Source organism: Pan paniscus, chromosome 13 (genome assembly GCF_029289425.2).
Source record: "Pan paniscus chromosome 13, NHGRI_mPanPan1-v2.0_pri, whole genome shotgun sequence".
Classification (NCBI taxonomy): domain Eukaryota; kingdom Metazoa; phylum Chordata; class Mammalia; order Primates; family Hominidae; genus Pan; species Pan paniscus.
The window spans coordinates 74,457,933-74,479,895 of NC_073262.2; the positions used below are offsets into that span (position 1 = coordinate 74,457,933).

The 21,963-nt window shown below is 38.9% G+C and overlaps 1 protein-coding gene across 3 annotated transcripts in view; it reads right to left on the reverse strand.

Annotated features, from left to right (window-relative positions):
• Nucleotides 1–2,888: 2,888 nt before the first annotated feature.
• The window catches only part of SLC25A12 (solute carrier family 25 member 12), a 223,384-nt gene continuing 204,309 nt past the window's right edge, over nt 2,889–21,963 (reverse strand). For all 3 annotated transcript variants that reach the window (XM_008978011.3, XM_003824264.5, XM_034954503.3), the window contains 5 exons: nt 12,160–12,300; nt 9,985–10,123; nt 6,308–6,466; nt 6,096–6,186; nt 2,889–3,997 (listed from right to left, as the gene is read on the reverse strand). In XM_008978011.3, the coding sequence (XP_008976259.1) occupies nt 3,796–3,997; nt 6,096–6,186; nt 6,308–6,466; nt 9,985–10,123; nt 12,160–12,300 (732 nt within the window). In that variant the 3' untranslated portion in view covers nt 2,889–3,795. The remainder of the gene's footprint in view (nt 3,998–6,095; nt 6,187–6,307; nt 6,467–9,984; nt 10,124–12,159; nt 12,301–21,963) is intronic.

Here is a 21,963-nt window from a genome sequence, read left to right on the forward strand (position 1 = left end):
ATATAAATTCTCCCAAAATAGCTTATAGATTCATCGCAACTCCAATCAAATTTTCAATGTGTTCGGCTTTTTTTAGTGAAACGTGATAAGCTATTTCTAAAATATATAAAGAAGAGCAGAGAACCAAGAAGAGCCACAAGCTGTTGAAGAATAACAAGGATGTGAAAGGACTTTGATATTATATATCAAAAATTTTTTTGAAGATCATGAAGTAATGAAGAGAGTGTACATTAGCACAGGAAAAAAACCAATATAATAAAGAGCCCATAAAAGATCTTTGCATATATTGACAATATACAACAGAAAAGGCACTTCAAAGCAATAGGAAAAGGAAGGTTTTTTGTTTTTGTTTTTTTTCAATAAACAGTGCTGGCACAACAGACTAGCCCTATAGCAGCAAAAAAATTACCTCATACTATATGTTGAAGATTGTTCCAAGTGGGATGAAACCAAAATGTGAGAGGCAAAACTACAAAGCATGTGACAAGAGAATATTAACTATATTTTTAACATAACCATAAAAAAAAAACGAGCTAACCATAAAGGAAAACTATTATTTGAAGATATTAAAATTAAAATGTTACTATATTTATAAACATTGTGAAAAGACAAACCACAAAGTGGGAAAAGATTCTGCAACACAACTCATAAAGGAGTAGTAGCCAGAATATATAAAGAACCACCTGCAAATTCATGAGAAAAATGGGAGAACTTTAACACACTTCATTCACCAAAGATGAAATCCAAATGGTCAAAAAATATATGAAATGTGATCAGCCTCATGAACACCTTTCATATTTTTTTCCATATAAGGAAAATGGTCATTTAAACTACAATATGACACCATTATACATCTACCAGACTAGGGGGCTGGGGAAAAGCCAATACACCCTGGGAAGAATGTAAATCAGTATGAGAATCTTCGGGAAACAGTTGGCATGATCTAGGTTCCACTCTTATGTATATGTCCTTTTAAAGATGCAAACTCCAGAAGACATGTTCAAAATATCCATAGAAGCACTGTTTGAAATATCCCCAAAGTGGAAAAAGTCCAAATTGTCCATCAAGAGTAAAATGAAAAAAGTATATGTAATGTAATACATTCATACAATGGAATAAACACTATGGCTACATACAATGATAAGGATGAATCTCATAATGCTTAGCAAAAGAAACCAGTCTCAAAAGTGTACAGTATAATTTGATTCATATAAATTCCAAAAACAGAAACTAAATATGGTCTTTAGAGACATATACATGGGTGGTAAAACTATGAAGAAAAGCAAAGCAAAGAGTAGGGATGATGTTAAAGTGGACAGAGGGTTGTGTTAGGGAGGGACATATATGGAGCTTTTGAGGTACTGGAGATGTTCTATTTCTTGACCCGGTGGTCATATGGTATGCACATTATGATATGTTAAAAAATATATATGTATGTGTGTACATATCTGTTGTGTACATGCATACATATGTTTCATGTACTTTGTCCATATTCCACAATAAGAAAATATACAAATGACCAGTAAATATGAAAAGACATTCAATCCACTAGTAATTAGAAAAATAAAATAACCATGATCGGCTATCATGATTTGCTGAAAATGTAAAAGACTGATAATATCCCTCTTTGCTGAGGTTGCAAAGAAATAGGCATTCTCATATGCTGTCAAAGGAAAGTAAATTAATAATTCCTTTTTGAAGAACAATGTGGCAATATGTATAAAAACATAAAGCTTGTCTTAAAAGTTTTCAATTCCAATTCCAAATATCTATCCTAATGAAATTCACATGCACTAAAGATATGTGTACAAAGATGTCTGCCATTCACTACAGCATTGTTTGCAGTAGTGAAAAAAATGAATAAATATCAATAAGGGAAGATTTATGAAAAGTATTATAACCCATACAATGAAATACTATGCAGCCATTAAAAATAAAACTTTATAAACTGACATGGAAAGATATCCAAAACACATTAAGTGAACAAAAGCAAGACACAGAATAACACACACATAACATAATCCTGTTTTTAAAATATAAATATGTACATATATTTCTATAGAGTTATGAAAAACAGACTACACATTCATGCTGTAACCTGTTAGCAGTGATTACCTCTGGGCCAGGAAGTGGTAGAGGTAGAAGGAGGGTAAGCGGGACACTTTCCCATCTCACTCTAGATACATACATAGGATTCTTTTGTAATCACATATCCATGGACTACTTATATATTTCTAACAAGTGGTAGTAGCAAAACAACTGTATTATTATTTGTTCCACTCCCATGAGACCAATCTAATACATTTGAAAATAACTTGCTTTCAAAGCTAATTCTTTTGTTCCTGGAGGGCCTCCAGAGAGCCTACAGTTGCGGTCACAGGGCTGTCAGCCATCAATCGAGGAGCACTGTGCAGGATACTAAGTAACTTGGTCTGTCTCCAGGCTCGCCTCTTGAAAATATTTGCATACATTCTCATATCCCAGCTTACTGGCAGTAGCAATAATGTCTTCCCAGAGCACTTTGGTAAGGTAAATAAATTCTGATACTACACATCAAATCACATCCATATCAAAGTGTAGATGTGGCTGTCAAGATGTATGTTTAGATCCAAATTAGTAATCACGCCCTTGGTGAGTGACTTTTAGAACAGTTTGCATTTGGATTCCAAAGTAAGAACCTAGACCCCACTAAATCACCATATAGAGCTTTCCTTCTCTTTCTTCTTCCCTCCCTTCACTCTGCACTAGCCCTTTCTAAAACTAATTTTTCTATTTTCTATAAAGGTGGAAGAAAGGGCGAACCTGATCATGAGTTATTTGGAATCAGTAGTCAATCAGAACAAAAAGTATTATCAGTATATTTACAAAGAAAAATCCAACTACATGTATACATTTTGGTGTGCATTTTATTTTTGACTGGAATCATATCCATATGAAGGGAAATTGTGAAAGTATCCTTTACTCTTTTGAAAGCCTGGCCTTTGCCTTACTGTGTCAAAGGAAAGCAAAACTAAGCCAATAATGATGGAGATGTCCCTGTTTCCATATGCACACTGACAGGCGAGGAGCTGCCTAGGAAATGCTTTTTGATTGATGAACAGAGGAGGGTCTACACACACATTAAATACAAATGGAAACACATCAGCACACACAAGTCATTAGCCTGGTCCTCTGGCATCCACTGGCATGCATCTTTCCAAAGTATCACTTATTCAGTGGTAGCAGCACTATGTCTCGTTATGCCTTTTATCAGCAAATACCTTTTTATTCCAGAATGGAAAACAAACTAGGAATTAAATACATCCAATATTGATGCTTTATTTCCATAAGTCACCAATAAGAGAATGAATTTAATTTTAATACATTTATTTTTGTGTGATTCTTAATAAAACACTTTCAAAACATTCTGTACATTTCAAGCCACTCAGAACCGCATTACATTTCTACAAATGTGATTTGTTGGGATGAGGTGCCAAGATGTCTCTGTACAAAGATGTACAATATGTACAATCACTGTAAGTGCAAGCTGTGCAAAGCAGAGTCTAGAACACTAATTCATGCCAAGGCTTACAAAAACATTTCAACACATAAGACTAAAGCTTGAAACAGCGTTGTGGTTTTTTTCCCTGGGCAAATGATTATTTTATAAACAAGTATATGTATATGTCATATAGAAAGAAGAGTTTGACTCCTCAGCTCAGTCAGCACCATGCAGCTGACTGGATACATTACAGGGCTGCTCTCCTAGGCCTCTTTCTTCAAGGCGCCATTTTGCCACACTCAACAGTTGTCTCATCACTGAGTGGCTGCCACTGCTGCCTTTGGCTGAACCACAGCAACACTAGGAGACTTAAATTTCGGGAGATAAAGGCCAAATTTGTTTTCGATGCCTGCAAACGTGGCTGTGGCGAGTCTGTATCCACCGATGTGATCAGGGTTGGCAGGAGGAAGGTCTGCAATGCGTGACTTAGGTGTTGGTTCTGAACCAGCGGGTTTGCTGTTGACAGAAAAAAAGCCAATGGTTAGCATGCTCAAGGTGGATGAGCGCAGCTTACAGCTGTACATTTTCGGTCTGACCCATGTGCCACAAAGAAGAATGTTTCTCTCAACCATTTCCATGGCATCTGTGCTGCATGACTAGAAACCACAGTCATGATTTATAGCTGCTTTCACAGCAACTTATCTACATATTTGATTTACAAGAGAAATGGCCTTATTTCCAATGCTTGTATACATATATAAACAAATCCATAGGAAAAAAGTCAGAAGAAAAGACACTCAAATATGAAGACTCTGTGGGTAGTAAGATTATGGATGATTTTTTTCTTTTTTCTTCTTGTAAAGATGGGGTCTTGCTATGTTGCCAAAGCTGGTTTCGAACTTCTGGTCTAAGGAATCCTTCTGCCTTGGCCTCCCAGAGCACTGGGAGGTGTGAGCCACCACACCCAGGCTGGTTTTTTTCTTTTATGCTTTATGGTTTTCCAAATTTTCTGCACTTAGCACATATGAAAGTAATTTTTAAAGTATATATTTTTCTTTTGACATAACTTTAGAAGTTAACTTTTTATGTAGTAGACTCATAAAGATTATCAATTAAATTATTTAAAGAGAGATAGGCCGGGCGTGGTGGCTCACGCCTGTAATCCCAGAACTTTGGGAGGCCGAGGCAGGCGGATCATGAGGTCAGGAGATCAAGGCTATCCTGGCTAACATGGTGAAACCCCGTCTCTACTAAAAATATTAAAAAAAAAAAAAAAAATTAGCCAGGCGCGGTGGTGGGCGCCCTTAGTCCCAGCTTCTCAGGAGGCTGAGGCAGGAGAATCACTTGAACCTGGGAGGTGGAGGTTGCAGTGAGCCGAGATCGTACCACTGCACTCCAGCCTGGGCGACAGAGCGAGACTCCGTCTTAAAAAAAAAAAAAAAAAAAAAAAAAAGAGAGAGAAATAGCTTTAGTTCTTTTACAGAAGATGAAAGAAGCATGGAAAAGCCTGAAGCCTCACATTTCCACAATGCCACTGTAAGACTGCTATTCTCACTCTTTTTGCATAGGTCCCTCCACTTGGTTCAGCAGCTGATTCCCTATATGGCCTTTGGGCACAGAGGAGTTCACAGGTTTCTGATGTGAGGACTCAGGAATGGTACTTGGTCTTCTGCTGAAAAGCTAATAATTGCTTGCTTTGGGTACAACTTCCCCACCCAGAAAATTCAACTTGTAATTCTTCTTCTCAGTGCAAGCTTCAAGTGGTAAGCTTTTAGAAGCCCAATTTCTGGCCTACAGCTCACTAGTGATTATATCCATGGGCAAAATCTCTCTTCAAACCTATTGGTTTTTCCAGTAAATTAGCTTCAAGAACATCTGCACCTAACTAATAATAAATTGTGGTGAATAATGAAATATCAGATGCAAAAGGGCTTGGGACTTTGAAAGAAAATGCACAAAAGTGTTACTGGTATACATTTACATTACTTCTGTGAAAGGGCCATATAATAAAATCCACATAATGAGAACGCCATGAAGTTCAGTATTTGCTTATGTGAAAAAAGACAATTATTTACACAGCATTTTAATCTGCTGCCTCCTGGCTAGGCACGGTAGCTCATGTCTGTAATCCCAGCACTTTGGGAGGCCAAGGCTGGTGGAGTTCGAGACCAGCCTGGGCAACACAGCGAGATCCCATCTCTATAAAAAAGTACAAAAATTAGCTGGGTGTGGTGGCATGCCTCTGTGGTCCCAGCTACTCGGGAGGCTGAGGTGGGAGGATCGCTTGAGCCCGGGAGGTTGAGGCTACAGTGAGCCAAGAACATGCCACTGTACTCCAGCCTGGGCAACAGAGGATATCCTGTCTTTTTTTAAAAAATTTGCTGCTTCCCTAAAATCCCCCAAATAGCTGCTTAATATTATGTACGATGTCACTCTGTCACAGTTTTACTTGCTTAACACAAATGCTTCTTAAGCTCACTGTTTTAAATGCATTGGTCTTAAAGGTTCTGTCTTATCAGTTTTCTAAGAGTTGCAACAATGCTTTTGTAGACAGAACAAACATTTGTTTTGGACTTAGTGATTTCTTTGTAAAGGAGTTGAGCAGCTGACTTACAGGCCTCCAAAATCAATGTAAAACCACCGCTGGAGAAGTTCATAAGTGACCAAGGTAACACCAAACTGGGGAGAGGATCGAAACACTCGAGCTGAAAAAGAGAAGCAGGGGAGACTTGAAACCAGGACAAATGTGGTAAAGACAGCCACTGAGTCACAGGGGAGGACGCTAGAGCCAGCCAGCCATTCTGTATGGCTCCAGCCCCTGCCTACCTGCAGTCCCTTTCCAAAATGCTGAGGGCCCTTCTTCCCGGAGAATCTTCCTGAAACAGTCGATGACACCACTGTATGTCGTCTGGCCAGCGCGGGCAGCCACCTGCAGTCTTGTCTTGATGACATCAGCAGGGGTCACCAGAGATGCAGCTGGGACACCTTTCAGGAGAAAACCACATTTAATTTATCTAGAGTACCTTATAAAAGATAGGAATACTGCTAACATCTACTATAGAGCCTGCAACTTCAATCACTTGAGCGGACCTCAAAACTCTTTACATAGATGTCTGGCCATTAATGGGAAAAGGGCATAGAAGCCTATTAGCTGTTGCAGTGTGATCAGGGGAAAATTATTATTTTTTTTTCCTGAATTAAAAAAAAAATCACTCTACATTGCATGATCCCAAATAACTGTGAGAGAGAGAAAAAAAAGTAGCAATATTAATAAGACAATTCCCAAGCGTTCCCTTTCAGTTTCAATTATTTTACCTCCTTTTTTTCTTAAATAAGATACAAGTATTTTTATGTATAAAAAAATGATAATGTCATCTTAGTGAGTCACTAAATGTATCTGACACCAAACTACTGTTTTTGCTGATTCTTGTCGTAGTGTGGGAAGTGAATATCAATACTTATAATCACTCGCTTGTTTGAAGGGCTACCTTGAGAGTTGACTGTGACTCCTTTCAGACATGCTTACATGACAAAAGTCATTACAACTGGAGCAAGAGGTGGCCAGGCAGCCAGTTAAGAAACAACAGGGGAGCTGGTCAGGGAAAGGCCCCTGTGCCCGAGCTCCCTGGGGTCATGTTGAGATTGATCAGCAGCAGGACACAAAAGATGGATTTCACAACCACACCTTTTACTTATAAAACAAAACAGAGAGCAAAGGAGCAAAATAATCTTCCCCGGGGGAAGAAATTCAATTTGGCCTGAATATCACTGTATCCTCACTAGGCGGATGGAGTTGGCAGCCTTGTACGAGGTTCTGCTAGGGAATAATGCAAATACTTCCCCTTGGCATGGCCTTGCACCCTATTCAGATGAAACTAGGTAAACTTCCTGCCTTTGGAGGCAGACTTCTGAATGTTCTCAGTTCCTGCTAGCAAAGCTTGACTGGTAAAAATTAGAAAAAATAATCTCATTCTGAAAACTGACATCAAATGTCTATGGGGAAGAAGTCGGTGCTGACAGTTCCATGGAAATATTTACTTGGTTCAACCACTTGCAAACGTCTGTCCACAATTAGACTCTTCTTCTCTGGCTGTTTTTCGTTGTTGATTGGAAAGCACAAGGAAAAGCCTGGAAGGCAAATGCTGCCCCCATTTAAAAGTAGGAGACTGGGCCAAGTGTGGTGGTTCACGCTTGTAATTCCAGCACTTTGGAAGGCCAAGATGGGTGGATCATCTGAGGTCAGGAGTTTGAGACCTCACATTTACAGCCTGACTCTCTTTTTTTTCTGAGACAGTCTCACTCTGTCGCCCAGGCTGGAGTGCAGTGGCACAATCTCGGCTCACTGCAAGCTCCGCCTCCCAGGTTCATGCCATTCTCCTGCCTCAGCCTCCCCAGTAGCTGGGACTACAGGAGCCCGCCACCACGCCTGGCTAATTTTTTGTATTTTTAGTAGAGACGGGGTTTCACTGTGTTAGCCAGGATGGTCTCGATCTCCTGACCTCGTGATCTGCCCGCCTTGGCCTCCCAAAGTGCTGGGATTACAGGCATGAGCCACCAAGCTCGGCCTCAGCCTGACTCTTGAGTTAGGAAGGAGCTGATTTGGAAAAGGAGGAGAGAACCAGGTGTCCTTGGCTGCACCAACACTCCGAAAAGACAAAGGAAGGAAGGGGTGCATGTTTGCTCTCTATACAACCAGTAATGAACCATTACAGAGCTCAGTGTGGCTCTGACCAGCTGTGCTGGCCAACATGGTGAAACCCTGTCTTTACTAAAAATACAAAAATTGGCCAGGCATGGTGGTACACGCCTGTAGTCCCAACTACTTGGGAGGCTGACACAGGAGAATCGCTTGAACCCGGGAGGCAGAGGTTGCAGTGAGCAGAGATTGTACCACTGCACTCCAGCCTGGGTGACAGAGCAAGATTCTGTCTCACCAAAAAAAAAAAAAAAAAAAAAAGTGGGAGACTGGTAAGTACCAGAAAGGGGCTGCTACAAACAGCTCACTGCCAAGACTGAGCAGGTAACTTTACTGGCTTTTAAACACAAAACTGACTAAAATTACCATTGCTAGAGGAGAAAGGACTTGCTGGGCCCCAAATAAGGGCGGTAAGGTCCCTGGGGCCGTTTCTTAATGATCACAAGTCATCCCTGTCTTCACGAGCAAGAACAACGTGGTCCATCGCAACACTCTCAGGCCCAAGGGCTCCTACCACACAACAAGCACAGCACACTCCGGGAGCTGCTCAGGTTGCCCTGATGTTTAGCCAGAGCCTCCAGAGGAGAATGAGCCCAGCAAGGAAGAGCCACACAGTGAACATAAGCCTGGCTGGTCAGAGCCACACTGAGCTCTGTAATGGTTCATTACTGGTTGTATAGAGAGCAAACATGCACCCCTTCCTTCCTTTGTCTTTTCAGAGTGTTGGTGCAGCCAAGGACACCTGGTTCTCTCCTTCTATTCCAAGTCAGCTCCTTCCTAACTCAAGAGTCAGGCTGTACCTATGAGGTCAGAAGGAAGCATCTTAGTACCTCCCTGCTCTTACAAGGCTCCTCTTTCAAATGAAATCTCTTCTGTGCCTAATTTGGTATCTTAGACGACATGAAGGTTTTCATTCATGTTATTGACATTTATTGAGCACCTATTACTATTACACTGGCCACGTAGGAAAGGCAAGGATGAAGAGAATGAAACTCTTGCCCTCAAGAAGCTATTAGCCTAGTACAGAGGATAACAATTATGCAAATAACTATTAATAAAAGACAAATTTTTTTTTTTTTTTTGAGACAAGCTCTCACTCTGTCACCCAGGCTGGAGTACAGTGGTGTCATCTCGGCTCACCGCAGCCTTGACCTCCCAGGCTCAGGTGATCCTCCCACCTCAGCCTCCCGGGTAGCTGGCTGGGACTACAGGCACGCACCACTACACCTGGCTAATGACAAAGTGTTAACGATTAGAAAAAATACAAAAATTGAGTTCAAGGTGGTTTGCTGAGGGGTACTGCTTACTTTGGTCTAATGAGGGCAATGGTAGGAAGAAGAGGGACAGCTTCACGACAAAAGCTCAATTTTCGGCCAAATCATGTAGATTCCAATATACAGAAGAGAGAAAGTAAGAGCATGCTAGATCTGTGCATGAGCATGAGATACAGCTAAGCAACTGATTTGAGGAAAAACTTTCCCACCTTAATGCTTAGCTTGGCTGTACTCAAGGTTTCAGGGGCACAGGAAACTAAGAAACATGTTAATGATGAAAGCCCAATTTAGATGGGCAGATCTAATTTGGCTCTGAGTTGCTAAGCTGCATTAAGCTGTTTATCCACATTATGCAAATGTAATTAACTCTCATCAGAATTACAGCACATCCCACAAAGGAGAAAAAGTGATATTTAAACTAAGTCAGGTACAAACAATAATACTTCCAGAAATAAAGGGGGAAAGTACATAGAGATTCTGTACTTTTTAAATAATGGGAGAATTCTTTCAGTTAAAAAAAAATTTGTAGTTACCTGCCATGGCTCCCGCTGCAAGAAGATTTAAACCTCCCACGTGTCCATTTTCATCAGCCAGAAGTAGTTTGCAGTGAGCATAAACAGGAAAATAGATTGCAGAGAAGGGAATGTCTCGGAGGAAACACGCTTTGGCACCCTGTCACACAGTGAGGAAATAGTGCAAAACAGTGTGAAACTGAGTGTGAATGCCCAAATGGGATCCATGTGACATTTGTCAGTGACAAGCCTGAGGTGTCCCTCAGTGACAAGCCTGAGGTGTCCCTTAAACAGCATTAGAACTGATGTGCAAGGGAAATGGGGGAGGCGGGAGATAAGTGGGGAATAGGGAAATCTGCATATCTCAAAGCTTGTGAAAGCATGGTGAATCCTACAGTCCTAGAGTTAATAACTGGGTAATGATAGTATTCTGAAAACTAAGAACTTTCTGGCATTTCTTATATAGATTCAGAGTTTTTAAAATTAATTAATCTCTTACTATGGTAAAAACACACAAGATCTACCCTCTTAAGTTTTTACATCAGCTGAGAGTCCCCGCAGTGCCAGGTAAAAAGCTATAGGCAGTGGTGAAGGAAAAGTAACTACTCTAGAGCAGGGGGAAAAGAAACCCAAATCTTCTCTCCTCATTCCCCATGTCCTAAATAGCAGACAAAATATTTTAGCAGCAGGTTTCCACAGGAGTAGAAAATCATTACCCAGGGGCAGCTTGTCCCAATGACTGAGGTCTCAAAGAACACCTCCCTCAGCTTTGTCAGAAGCCCACACCATTCCACTACCTAGCTAGGCAAACACTCCACCTTGGCGCTTGTTTTTTTAATGACTTTGTTTTATTCTTTTTAATTTTTTTTTTTCTGAGACAGGGTCTCACTATGTTGCCCAGGCTGGAGCACAGTGGCACGATCACAGCTTGCTGTAGCCTTGACTTTCTGAGCTCAAGTGATCCTCCCACCTCAGCCTCCTGAGTAGCTGGGATGATAGGTGTGCACCACTGTGCCGGCTAATATTTTCTTTTTTTTTTTTTTAAGGTAGACACAAGGTCTTGCTATTTTGCCCTGGCTGGTCTTGAACTCCTGGGCTCAAGCAATCCCCCTGCCTTGGCCTCCCAAAGTGCTGAGAGTGCAAGTGTGAGCCAGTGCTCCCAGCCCTGGCTTTTTTTAAAAAAGACAAACTCAAACATTGAAAAAAAAAAAATCCAAGGATTCGCTAAAGGATAATACAGAGAGAAGCAATATTAATAAATTCATCTCTCAAAGGGAATTCAAAAAGGATGGAAATTGGGAGTGGGGAGGAGGAAGCAAAAATGTGTATGAAACTCTCTTGAGACAGGCATCATTGTTTGCTGGTCTCCAGAGAACCCTGTAGCTGTGTGATTCCAATCTAGAGAATTTCTAATTTCTAATTTGCAGTTACCGAAACAAATTTACACATTTCTGCAGTGATGGATCTATATCAGATGCTGTGGAAACACAGTTGGCTACGGTGGCTAAATTTACGTATTCCCCTTATACCAGGCAAAGGAATGGAAAGAAATATTCTTCCTTGTTTAAGAAAAATAATAGCTTCTGCTCCATTACATCTGATCTGTAATGATGGGAGTAAGTATACCCGCAGGGAAGGAATCTGTTGACTGGCATTTTGTTAAAGTACAGTACACTCTGTTGTTGGTTTTTTTTTTTTTTTTAAATGGAATTCATTATTGACAAATCCTACCACTTAACTTCTTAAAGACCTGAATCCTACCAAACTCTACTACTGTTTTACTGTGGTCAAATTATTAAGACAAAGAAAAGCTCCCACTGGGAAGATAACAATAGAGATAATCAGACCGAAAATAAACATGAGACTATTTTGAAGCCCTAAACCAGCCCAAAGAGAGCACCAGGGAAAGTTTTCCCAAGCCCCCCAGCAAATGAAAGGCTGTGAGCCTGAGGCCAGCAGGTCTGCGGTGCTGGCCTCCTTGCCGGCAGTTTCATAAAAGCCTGATGACAACAGGAGAGGCTGCATGTGTATCCCACTGCCTCTCATACAAGTGTCCTGATTCTTTTCTTTTTGTTTGATTTTCTGCTCCACAGACTACCCTGCTGGACAAGATTGCTTTTCAACTTGGAGGGAAGAAGTCTGGTTTCCACATTCTTTCATATTTTATTGAGTACATTATAACCTAAACCTACCCACCTTATACAGACCAAAAATTCCCAAGTCCCGGAGCACATTCAGGGCGCTGACTCTGGGTCCCGTGGTGATCTCTCCAGCTACTTGCAGACGAATCTTCACTATCTCCAATGGGTTGGTAAAAATGACCTGAGAGCCTCCAGCCTGTAGGCAAGGGAGAAGAGACAGGCAGACATCAGAGCCCGACTGGCAGCGTAAAAAAGGAAAATCCAGCAAAGCCTCCACATCTTGCCATCTTGAAAAGAAGGAGGTGAAACTTCCTTCCTCAGGGGGGAATGACAGTTTGACACTTAGGCCGACCCTGGAGAGGTTCAGAGGGATGGTCCCAAACTCTGTCTCAGATCAATCTACCTCTGGGTTTGTTTCTAGCTGAAATGTCAAGATTGTTTCTCAGACCAGTCTTTCCAGGATCACCCCAGCCGTATTCAAAATAACAATAAACCCATTTGGAAAAAAAAGTGGAGCCAGATGTGGCAGCAAGGTACTCGATGAAAGAAAAAGAGATAGTAAAAGACTGTCATATTTTACAAGCCAGAGCTAAAATTCAGAGCTACAATTATTTTTTTCCTCTTTGTGGTAAGCATTCTTGGCAGCAGACCCACTTGCTTCTGCTTCCTTGGATTGTAGAGCAATTAAAACTACTTTGGTGCCTTAAATCAGAAGGGGAAAAGTCTCCTCCAGTTCAAATTCTAAAATGTATTATCCTAAGCAAAACTCTGATACAGGTACATGGCTACACCCACACAGAAGGGAAGAATTTAGAAAGATAAATTTCAGTATCATTTCAAGACAAAACCAGAAAAACTCTTCAAGGCAAAGCTGAGAAATGGAACATCTAGTTACCATGAGTACAACACCCTCAAGATCAAAGCCACATTCTATATTCCTGTGGTGAGTGACAGAGATTTGAATTTGGATAATGAGAGTATATTTGCATCTGAAATCTGTTAACTAGTAGAGAAAAAAAAAAAACGTTTAACAAAACTTCTACCAACTTCTTTTTTTTGGTTTCTGTAAGAAAGAAAAAAATGTGTGTGACTATGGATATATAAAAATAAATAAAATATATATCTCCTTTCATGAAATGAAAAATCCCATTTGTACATCTTCAACTGTAGCTGTTTATATTATGTAATCATAACCATAATCATATAATATTCATAATGATATTCATATCATTATAATCATTGTATATAATCACATGTGAAATATGAAATCTGGGGCACTGTAATTCCACAGGTATAGAAAGATTACAAAGAACACCTAAAAATTCACATGCAGCTTTCAATGGCACTTCAGTGCTCAACCTTTGCCCACATTCCTGCTCACTTATCTAAAACCCAAAGCCCTCCCAGACCCGCTTCCAAGGGGCAGGAACATGGCTCAGCCCATTTTCCTAATTGCCTTGGGACTATAAATACCCCAACTACCCCTATTCCAATCCTGACTCCTTAACTCCTTTCAATATTCAAAATTGCCAGCACTGATACTAAATTCCTTCCCTCTTCGTGGACAGCTTATTGTCCTGGATTCCCCAGGGCCTTAATCCCCTCTTTGTCCTTCGAGCAGGGAGGTGCAGCAATTTGCTGTCTCTCTCTCATGGTTTCCTCTAACTCCTCAACTCGACACAATCCAGACCACTGGCACACAGGTCCCCCAACGATGTACTGACCCAATTTTACATGTTGATTTGCCTGCGTTTCTCTCTCTTTGAATCTGGTGCACTGCAGGCAGAAGGAAGCACTTTAATGTTTCAATCTAAGCAAACAATACTTTCAAAAGGATTGCTGCATGAAAAATTATGTTAAAATGATAATCCAAGTAATTGCTCCTGTAGCTAGTATTAAAGACCAAATCAATTGAAAAAGTTTACTACTTCCCTGAAATCTCTTGTTTAAATAATGGTTGCAAAGACTATCTTAAATAATGGTTGCATATCTGCTTTATGTTTTAACTAAAGCAGATTTAAAAATGAATAGAACCACAAATTTTTATTCTAATTCCCCCAAATTTGCCACTACCAGACAGTGTCAGTCCCTGGGTGCCAAGTGTTAAATGTGGACATTATGTTTAAATAAATACAAAGGTCTTTCATGTTTGTAATCATTAGTAAATTATAACATCCTGCTGGGCAGGAGTACTCCAATCCGTGTCCCCCACCCCCACCCCACAGCTGCCTCCTCCTCTTCCTTCTCTCTTTTAGAAATAATTGATTGAGATTTATACTCCTTTAACAATGCTTCAAATTTTTTGAAGTATACAAGTAATAGGCTTTCTACTGAAACTCTACAAAAATGGTACAATAAAAAGAAATAACTGAGTACATTTTGTTTGTGTTTGTTTGTTTGAGACAGGGCCTCACTCTGTCACCCAGGCTGGAGTGCAGTGGCAGGATCAGCTCACTGCAACCTCAACCTCCCCAGGTTCAGGTGATCCTCCCACCTCAGCTTCCCGAGTAGCTGGGACTACAAGCGTGCACCACCACGCCCAGCTAATTTTTGTATTTTTTGTAGAGATGGGGGTCTTACCATGTTGCCCAGGCTGACCTCGAACTCCTAGGCTCAAGCGATCCACTCGCCTTGGCCTTCCAAAATGCTAAGATTACAGGCGTGAGCCACTGCACCCAGCTGGGACTACATTTTAAAAATACATACACCTTAACTGTTGTATGCTTTGAAGATTAGTTACCTAGCACACATACCAAATCCCAACAACGCACAGGACATAACCACAAAACTCAATTGATGTGCATTTATAAACACATATAATCTAGCAAGTAAGAGTGCAAACAATGACACTATAGCAAGGCACACATCTGTAAGTTTGTTTCATGCCTATGTTTGAAGGAGGAAAACTTCTGACAATTACATGATTTGTATATGTTTTAAAAATTAACATACAAGCCAAGTGCAATGACACATGCCTGTAGTCCCAGCTGCTCACAAGACTGAGGCAGGAGGATTACTTGAGCCCAGGAGTTCAAGGCCAGCCTGGGCAATGGAGCAAGATCCCTATCTCTTAAATTTTTTTTTTTTTTTTAGTAATTAGTATACATTTTTAAAACCTCATGATAGGCCTAGGAACATAAGGCAAATACTTTCCAGAAACGCTGAATAATTTTAGCAAAGATAAAGACTGCAAAAACCGCAGTTACTTTTGTACCAACGTAATAATTTGTCTAAAACTCTGGATGTTTATAATGCTTAAAGGGAAACACACATGGCAAATATGCACTGTTCTTTTTCGGATTCTGAGGTTGACCACTCTCTCTATCCTACATATTAAACTGGGGATAGGGAAGGGGGAGTAAAATCTGAGATTAGTTCAATTATACTGGTAATAAATCAAGCAACTCAGAATGAGGGACTATGATGTTATCAAACTCTTGAACTGGGTGTTTCCTCTCTGAGAAACAAATACAGAGAAATACCATATTTCTTCTAAGACTCTATTGATTATAAATGATATCATTAATTTAATAACAGCTTTCCAAAGGGGAAAAGCACTGCTTGCAGTAAATATAATCTTTAATATAGAGAATTTCATAAATACAGTAACTTTTCAATAAAAAATAGTACCTGTATTTCTACAAATATGCTAACGTTTGCTATTTTTAATAGCAGCAAAATTGAACAGGAAGAAATTCAAATTCCCAATAAAACAGCTAAGTAGATACAATTCTATGCTATTAATTGGGCAATATGATTTGATAATAAAATCACGCCAAATGACAAAAACAGAACATAAAATATTAGGCACACATTTGATCATAAATATGTCAAAATTTACCTAAGTTTCTCAAAATCCAAGTGGCTTAAAGATTAAAACATTGATTGCCTCCTGGAAAGAGAAACTGAATAGCTGGGAGAAATAATTTTCATAGCATACTCTATTGTACCTTTTAAATTTCAAAACATATGAATGTATTAACTACGCAACAACAACAAGAAACAGACCTGGTCTTAGAAACAATGGCTTCTTTATAGACTAAGTCTTCTCTCGCATATTCTTCTTCATGGTAAATTTGGTAATTTGGCAAATATATTTTTTAAACTGGTTGGCGTTAGTTACTGTGGACCCAAGGTTTTTTAAAAAGCTTATTATATATGAACATCAAAAAACCTAATCAAATATAGCTAGTGACCTGAAATAATCGACACTAAGATATATAAAATTTTAAATTAAATCACAGTGATACACAGCTATATAAATGTAAATGGACATTGCTAAATTTGACATCTTGCTGCTTCTGTTACTAATGCTTACATTAGATAACATACCACTCTATATCATACCTTTGCTGAATTTTTTTCACTCATGAAATCACCAAAATTAGCTTCTAATTCTCTAATTGCTTAAATTTCCCGCCTATTTTTTAAAAGAGATACAAACATTAATACTAAAACAGACTTAGATGCTTTCTATTTTTCAGTATTCTGTTGTCATTTCTTTGTTCTAGAACTGAGTTTAAAAGATACATAAAAGGGAACAAATCTCATTTTGAATGAGGGTTACCCATATATAACAGAAATGGAAAGAATAAAAAACTTCCATTTAATCTTATATCATATGAATTTTTAAATGAGAAAATCAACTAAAGCTGACAGCAAAAGTTAGTGGGGAAAAGGACGTAATTTTGAGATGTCACCATGCCTCCACAGTGCCAAAGGCCGAGGGGCTGTATACAGGATTAGGCCTATTCAACCTTCTGCCCTCTCAATCCTACCCCTGGGGCAAGGTTCACAAAGAGGTTGGAGACTGGGCCCTGCTTGTGCCAAGTCCTTTGTTTATTTCCTTCTTTGATCTGTTGTCTCCTATAGATTGAAATGATTTCCCTCCAACCACAAAATATCCAATCTAAGCAACTCATTATAAAGTCTTCCCTTATCGAGACTGATGAAAATCTAACTTCAATTTATTTAAGGTCACATCAACTCCAGATGAACACAGTATGTGCGTATAAAATAACCAGATAAACAGTAAAAGTCACAGAACTAGCTGTCACTAGGACTGACTCAAGAGGAACAGGAACAGACAGTGACTCAGCCTTGCACACCACCAACCGTTCATATTTTTGTAAAGCAATAGGAAATGCTATGGTTCTTTCTAAAATAGGATAGTGATAGTTTAAAAGAAATAAATGCAATGTGCTCATTGCTGAGTGATGATATATGCGAGGGTGTTACAAATTAACACTACATATACTCCTAACTAGGGTAAGGGAAGTGCTATGATCTGAATGTTGGTGTTTCCCCACAATGCATATGTTGGAACTAATATCCAACATTATAGTATTAAGAAGTAGGGCATTTTGGGAGGTGATTAAGTCATGATGGTTCTGCCCTAGTGAATGGGATTAGTGCCCTTATAAATGAGGTTGAAGGGAGCTGCCTTGTCTCTCCTACCATGCAAGCACACAGCAGCAAGGTACATGCAAGCACACAGCAGCAAGGTACATGCAAGCACACAGCAGCAAGGTGCCATCTTGGAAGCAGAGAGCAAGCCCTCCCTCACCAGACACTGAATCTGCTGGTACCTTGATCTTGAACTTCCAGCCTCCAGAATTGTGAGCAATAAATTTCTGTTGTTTATAAATTACTCCATCGAAGGTATTTTTTAATAGCAGCCAAAACGAACTAAGACAGCAAGAATGAAAATCCCTGTGTACCTATCATAAGCCACTTTTGACATAAATATATAAGGATTTTCAACTTGTATGCATATCTATATGTGTTCACATAAGTATGTAGGCATAAAGTTGGACCACACTAATTCCTGGGGATGAGAGGTGGAAGAGCTGTTTCCAAACTACTCTTTAGAGATATACAAGCTTGGCTTGCTGAGGAAGACATAGAATTCTTCATCATAAGGAGCTGGCTAGTTACAGATCTTGGCCCCCAGGATTAGTAAATGCTCCGCCTAACATGTGGGCTTTTTGCTTTACCGATATGAAGGGAGGGTGTGTGTATGTGGTGTGTGTAGACACATGCTTAAGCTGAGAAAAAGCATGGGAGAGTTGAAAGATTCTAGGTTTGGAAGACTACTGACCTAGATCGTCATAGATTTTGCATTCGGCATAACCATTCCATTCCCACAACCATGCTCTCTGCCTCACCGAGGTCTTGTGCACTACTAACTCATGTGAGAGCACTATGCAGACTGAAAGCAAGACACAAAGGGAAAGAACGTGTTCTCCAGAAAGTGTGTTCGCATAGGGTTGTGAAAATTCACCTGCAACATTAGCACTTTGCTGAGTAATAAGTTTTGAGTTTCATGACTTCCATCCACTCAGGAGTATATACTCTCTGAAAGAGGTAATGCAGTCAGCTAGGTAAGTTTATCACTAATCTCTGATTCGAGTTTAACAATTAAAAAAGAACAGGTACTTACCAAAGAGACCATTAGAAAGTACCTAAAGGTTAGTCCATTTACATTTTTTAATATTCTGCTTTGTTAATTTGGAAAGATATTTAAATTTATTCTCCCTTAAGTTTCTGGATCTATCCAAAAAACTACATAATTACTTTTTCTTTAAAAACTACTATAAACATCATTAATAAAAGTAATAAACAAGTCACAAACTGGCAAAAAAAATCCACAACACATCTATTTGACAAAGGGCTGTATCCATGATGTATAAACAACTTCTACAATTAGTAAAAAATATGAAACCTAATAAAATGTACGCAAAAGACTTGAACAGATACTTCACACACACACACACACACACATATACGAATAGCCAATAAACACATGAAAAGATAATCAACATCTTTAGGAATCAGAAGAATGCAAATTTAAACCACAATAAGATACTATTTCACATACCTACAATGATTACTATCAAAAACACTACAGATATCAAACATTAGTGAAGATGTGGAACAACTGGAATACTTGTACACTGCTTAGAAGACTATAAAATGATCCATCCACTTCTAAGAACTAACTGGCAGTTTATTTTAAATTGAATATACATCGACTCTATTCTATTCTTAGATACCCAAGAAAAATGAAAATATTGGTTGACAAAAAGATTTGTACAAGAATGTTTACAGCAACCTTATTTGTAACAGACAAAAACCCAAACATCCATCAAGAGAAAAATGGATAAACAAACGGTGGTAAATTCGTACAATGAAATACTACTCAGCAAAATTTAAAACAAACACAAACCTGATACCCACACAAGGATGACTCTCTGAAAACATGTTAAACAAAAGAAGCCAGCCATGAAAGAATGCATCTCATGCACTCCATTTACATGAAATCCAAGAACAACAAAACTTGAGACAGAAATCAGAAGTGTGGTTGCATGGGGTAAGGGAGAAGGGACTGAATGGAAAGATGCATGAACGACCTTTCTGGGGTGAAATGTTCATTATCTTAGGTGGTGATTACATGGGTGTATACAACTGTCAAAACTCATTGAGCTGAATATCTAAAATCTGTTCCTTTTAAAAATGTTAATTATACCTAAAAAACCAAATATGTAAATATGTCATATTCATACACTTATTAAAGGAAGGAAGGAAAGAGGCAAGAAAGTCACTATAAAGTTGAATAGGGTCATCTAGATTTATTTTGACACAATCAATGATTTGATTCCCCCAAAAGGACATCACAGAATAAAAGGACTTGATCTAAAAAAATCAGAATACTTGGGTTCACATGAAACCTCCAGCATATATTAGCTGTGTAAATTGGGGTAAGAGAGTTAGCCTTTTTGGACTTCTGTTTCTCATCTACCTATTTTATAGAGGGTGACAATAATGCATAATAATGTACTTTGAAAATTCTAGGTTGACATTAAGGTACTATTTTTGCCCACAATAGATATCATAATCAAACATTCAATTATATTTGTGTCTTCGAATAAACATACATTTGTACATATAAATATTATATATAAACACATATATACAGGTGGTCCCCAACTTAACAATGATACAACTTATGGTTTTTTGACTTTACAATGGTGCAAAAGCAATATGCATTCAGTAGAAACAATATTTCAAGTACTCATACAGCCTTTCTGTTTTTCACTTTCAGTACAGTATTCAATAAATTACATGAGATATCCAATACTGTATTATAAAACAGGCTTTGTGTTTTATGATTTTGCCCAATTATAGGCTAACATAAGTGTTCTGAGCATGTTTTAGGTAGGATAGGCTAAGCTATGACATTCAGAAGGTTAGGTGTATTAAGTGCACTGTTGACCTAAAAATTTCCAACTCATGATAGGTTTATTACAATGTAACCTCATTGTAAGTCGAGGAATATCTGGATCTGTGTGTGTGTGTGTGTGTGTGTGTGTGTGTACAGAAAGACAGAAATTTTCTAATAGAAAAATAAACATATGGTCTGATAAGAATGGTTTACCTATGAGAATAACAGGAAAAATTATTTAAAACCTACTGTTACATATTTAATACTCATACAACACTCAACATTCATAAGAGATATTTACTGAGCAACTGTATACACACACATACAATCTTACCCCATCTCCACCTAAAAAAAGGTCAAGCAATTTTAAAAAATTATTATTATTTGTAGAGATGGGGGGTCCCACTATGTTGCACAAGCTGGCCTTGAACTCCTGGGCTCAAGCCATCTTCCCACCTCAGCCTTCCAAAGTGTGGAGGTTACAGTCATGAGCCACCACACCTAGCCAAGGTCAGGCAATTTAACCTAGAGTTCAATTTATAGATACTACAAACAAATAAACAAAAAACATGTTGGGATAGCACATCCAAGTTATCATAAATTCTGAATAAGTTTTTTTGAGAAGATTTTGATATAGATATAAAACACAAGTTTGGTTAATGTTCACAATGAGATTTAAAAATCTGAAAATGGGCCGGGCGCTGTGGCTCACACCTGTAATCCCAGCACTTTGGGAGGCCGAGGCGGGTGGATCACGAGGTCAGGAGATCGAGACCATCCTGGCTAACACGGTGAAACCCCGTCTCTACTAAAAATACAAAAAATTAGCCAGGCCTGGTGGCGGGTGCCTGTAGTCCCAACTACTCGGGAGGCTGAGGCAGGAGAATGGCGTGAACCCAGGAAGCGGAGCTTGCAGTGAGCCAAGATCACGCTACTGCACTCCAGCCTGGGCGACAGTGCGAGACTCTGTCTCGAAAAAATAAAAATAAAAATCTGAAAATGCACAATCTGTTTATACTACTATTCCCAAAGGTTATATACTACTTCTAAAATAAGACATTCCACTGTGACTCCCTCTTTCCTGTAGTAAGTGAGAGTTGCTTGCATTTCCAATCAGGAAGTCAGAGTCAACAAAACTTCCATCTGGTTTTAAAAAGTGTGTGTGTGTGTTTGTGTACACATGTGCACACATATGTCTATGCATAAGAGCATGTACACATGTATATGAAAACATTAGAAGGAAATACACCAAAACATTAGCAATCAAAAATAAAACAAAACTGACATTTAGTAATATCTCTCTCTGTTCAAGGCAAAAAAAAAAAAAACCTAAAAAACTTAGGCTTAAAAATCGGAAAAGACTTAGATGTAAAAGCTAAAACTATAAAACTCTGAAAAGAAAAAAGGAGGCATACATATAAAGTCAATTTCTATATACCAGAAAAAAAAGGCATACATCTTCATGATCTTGGATTAATGACTTCTTAGATATAACACCAAAAGCACAAACAACAAAAGAAAAAATAGATTAAACGAACTTCATTAAAGCCCAGTTCTTCAAAAGACATCATCAAGAAAATAAAAAATATCTGAAAAGGGACTCATATCTAGAATATACAAAGAACTCTGTAACCA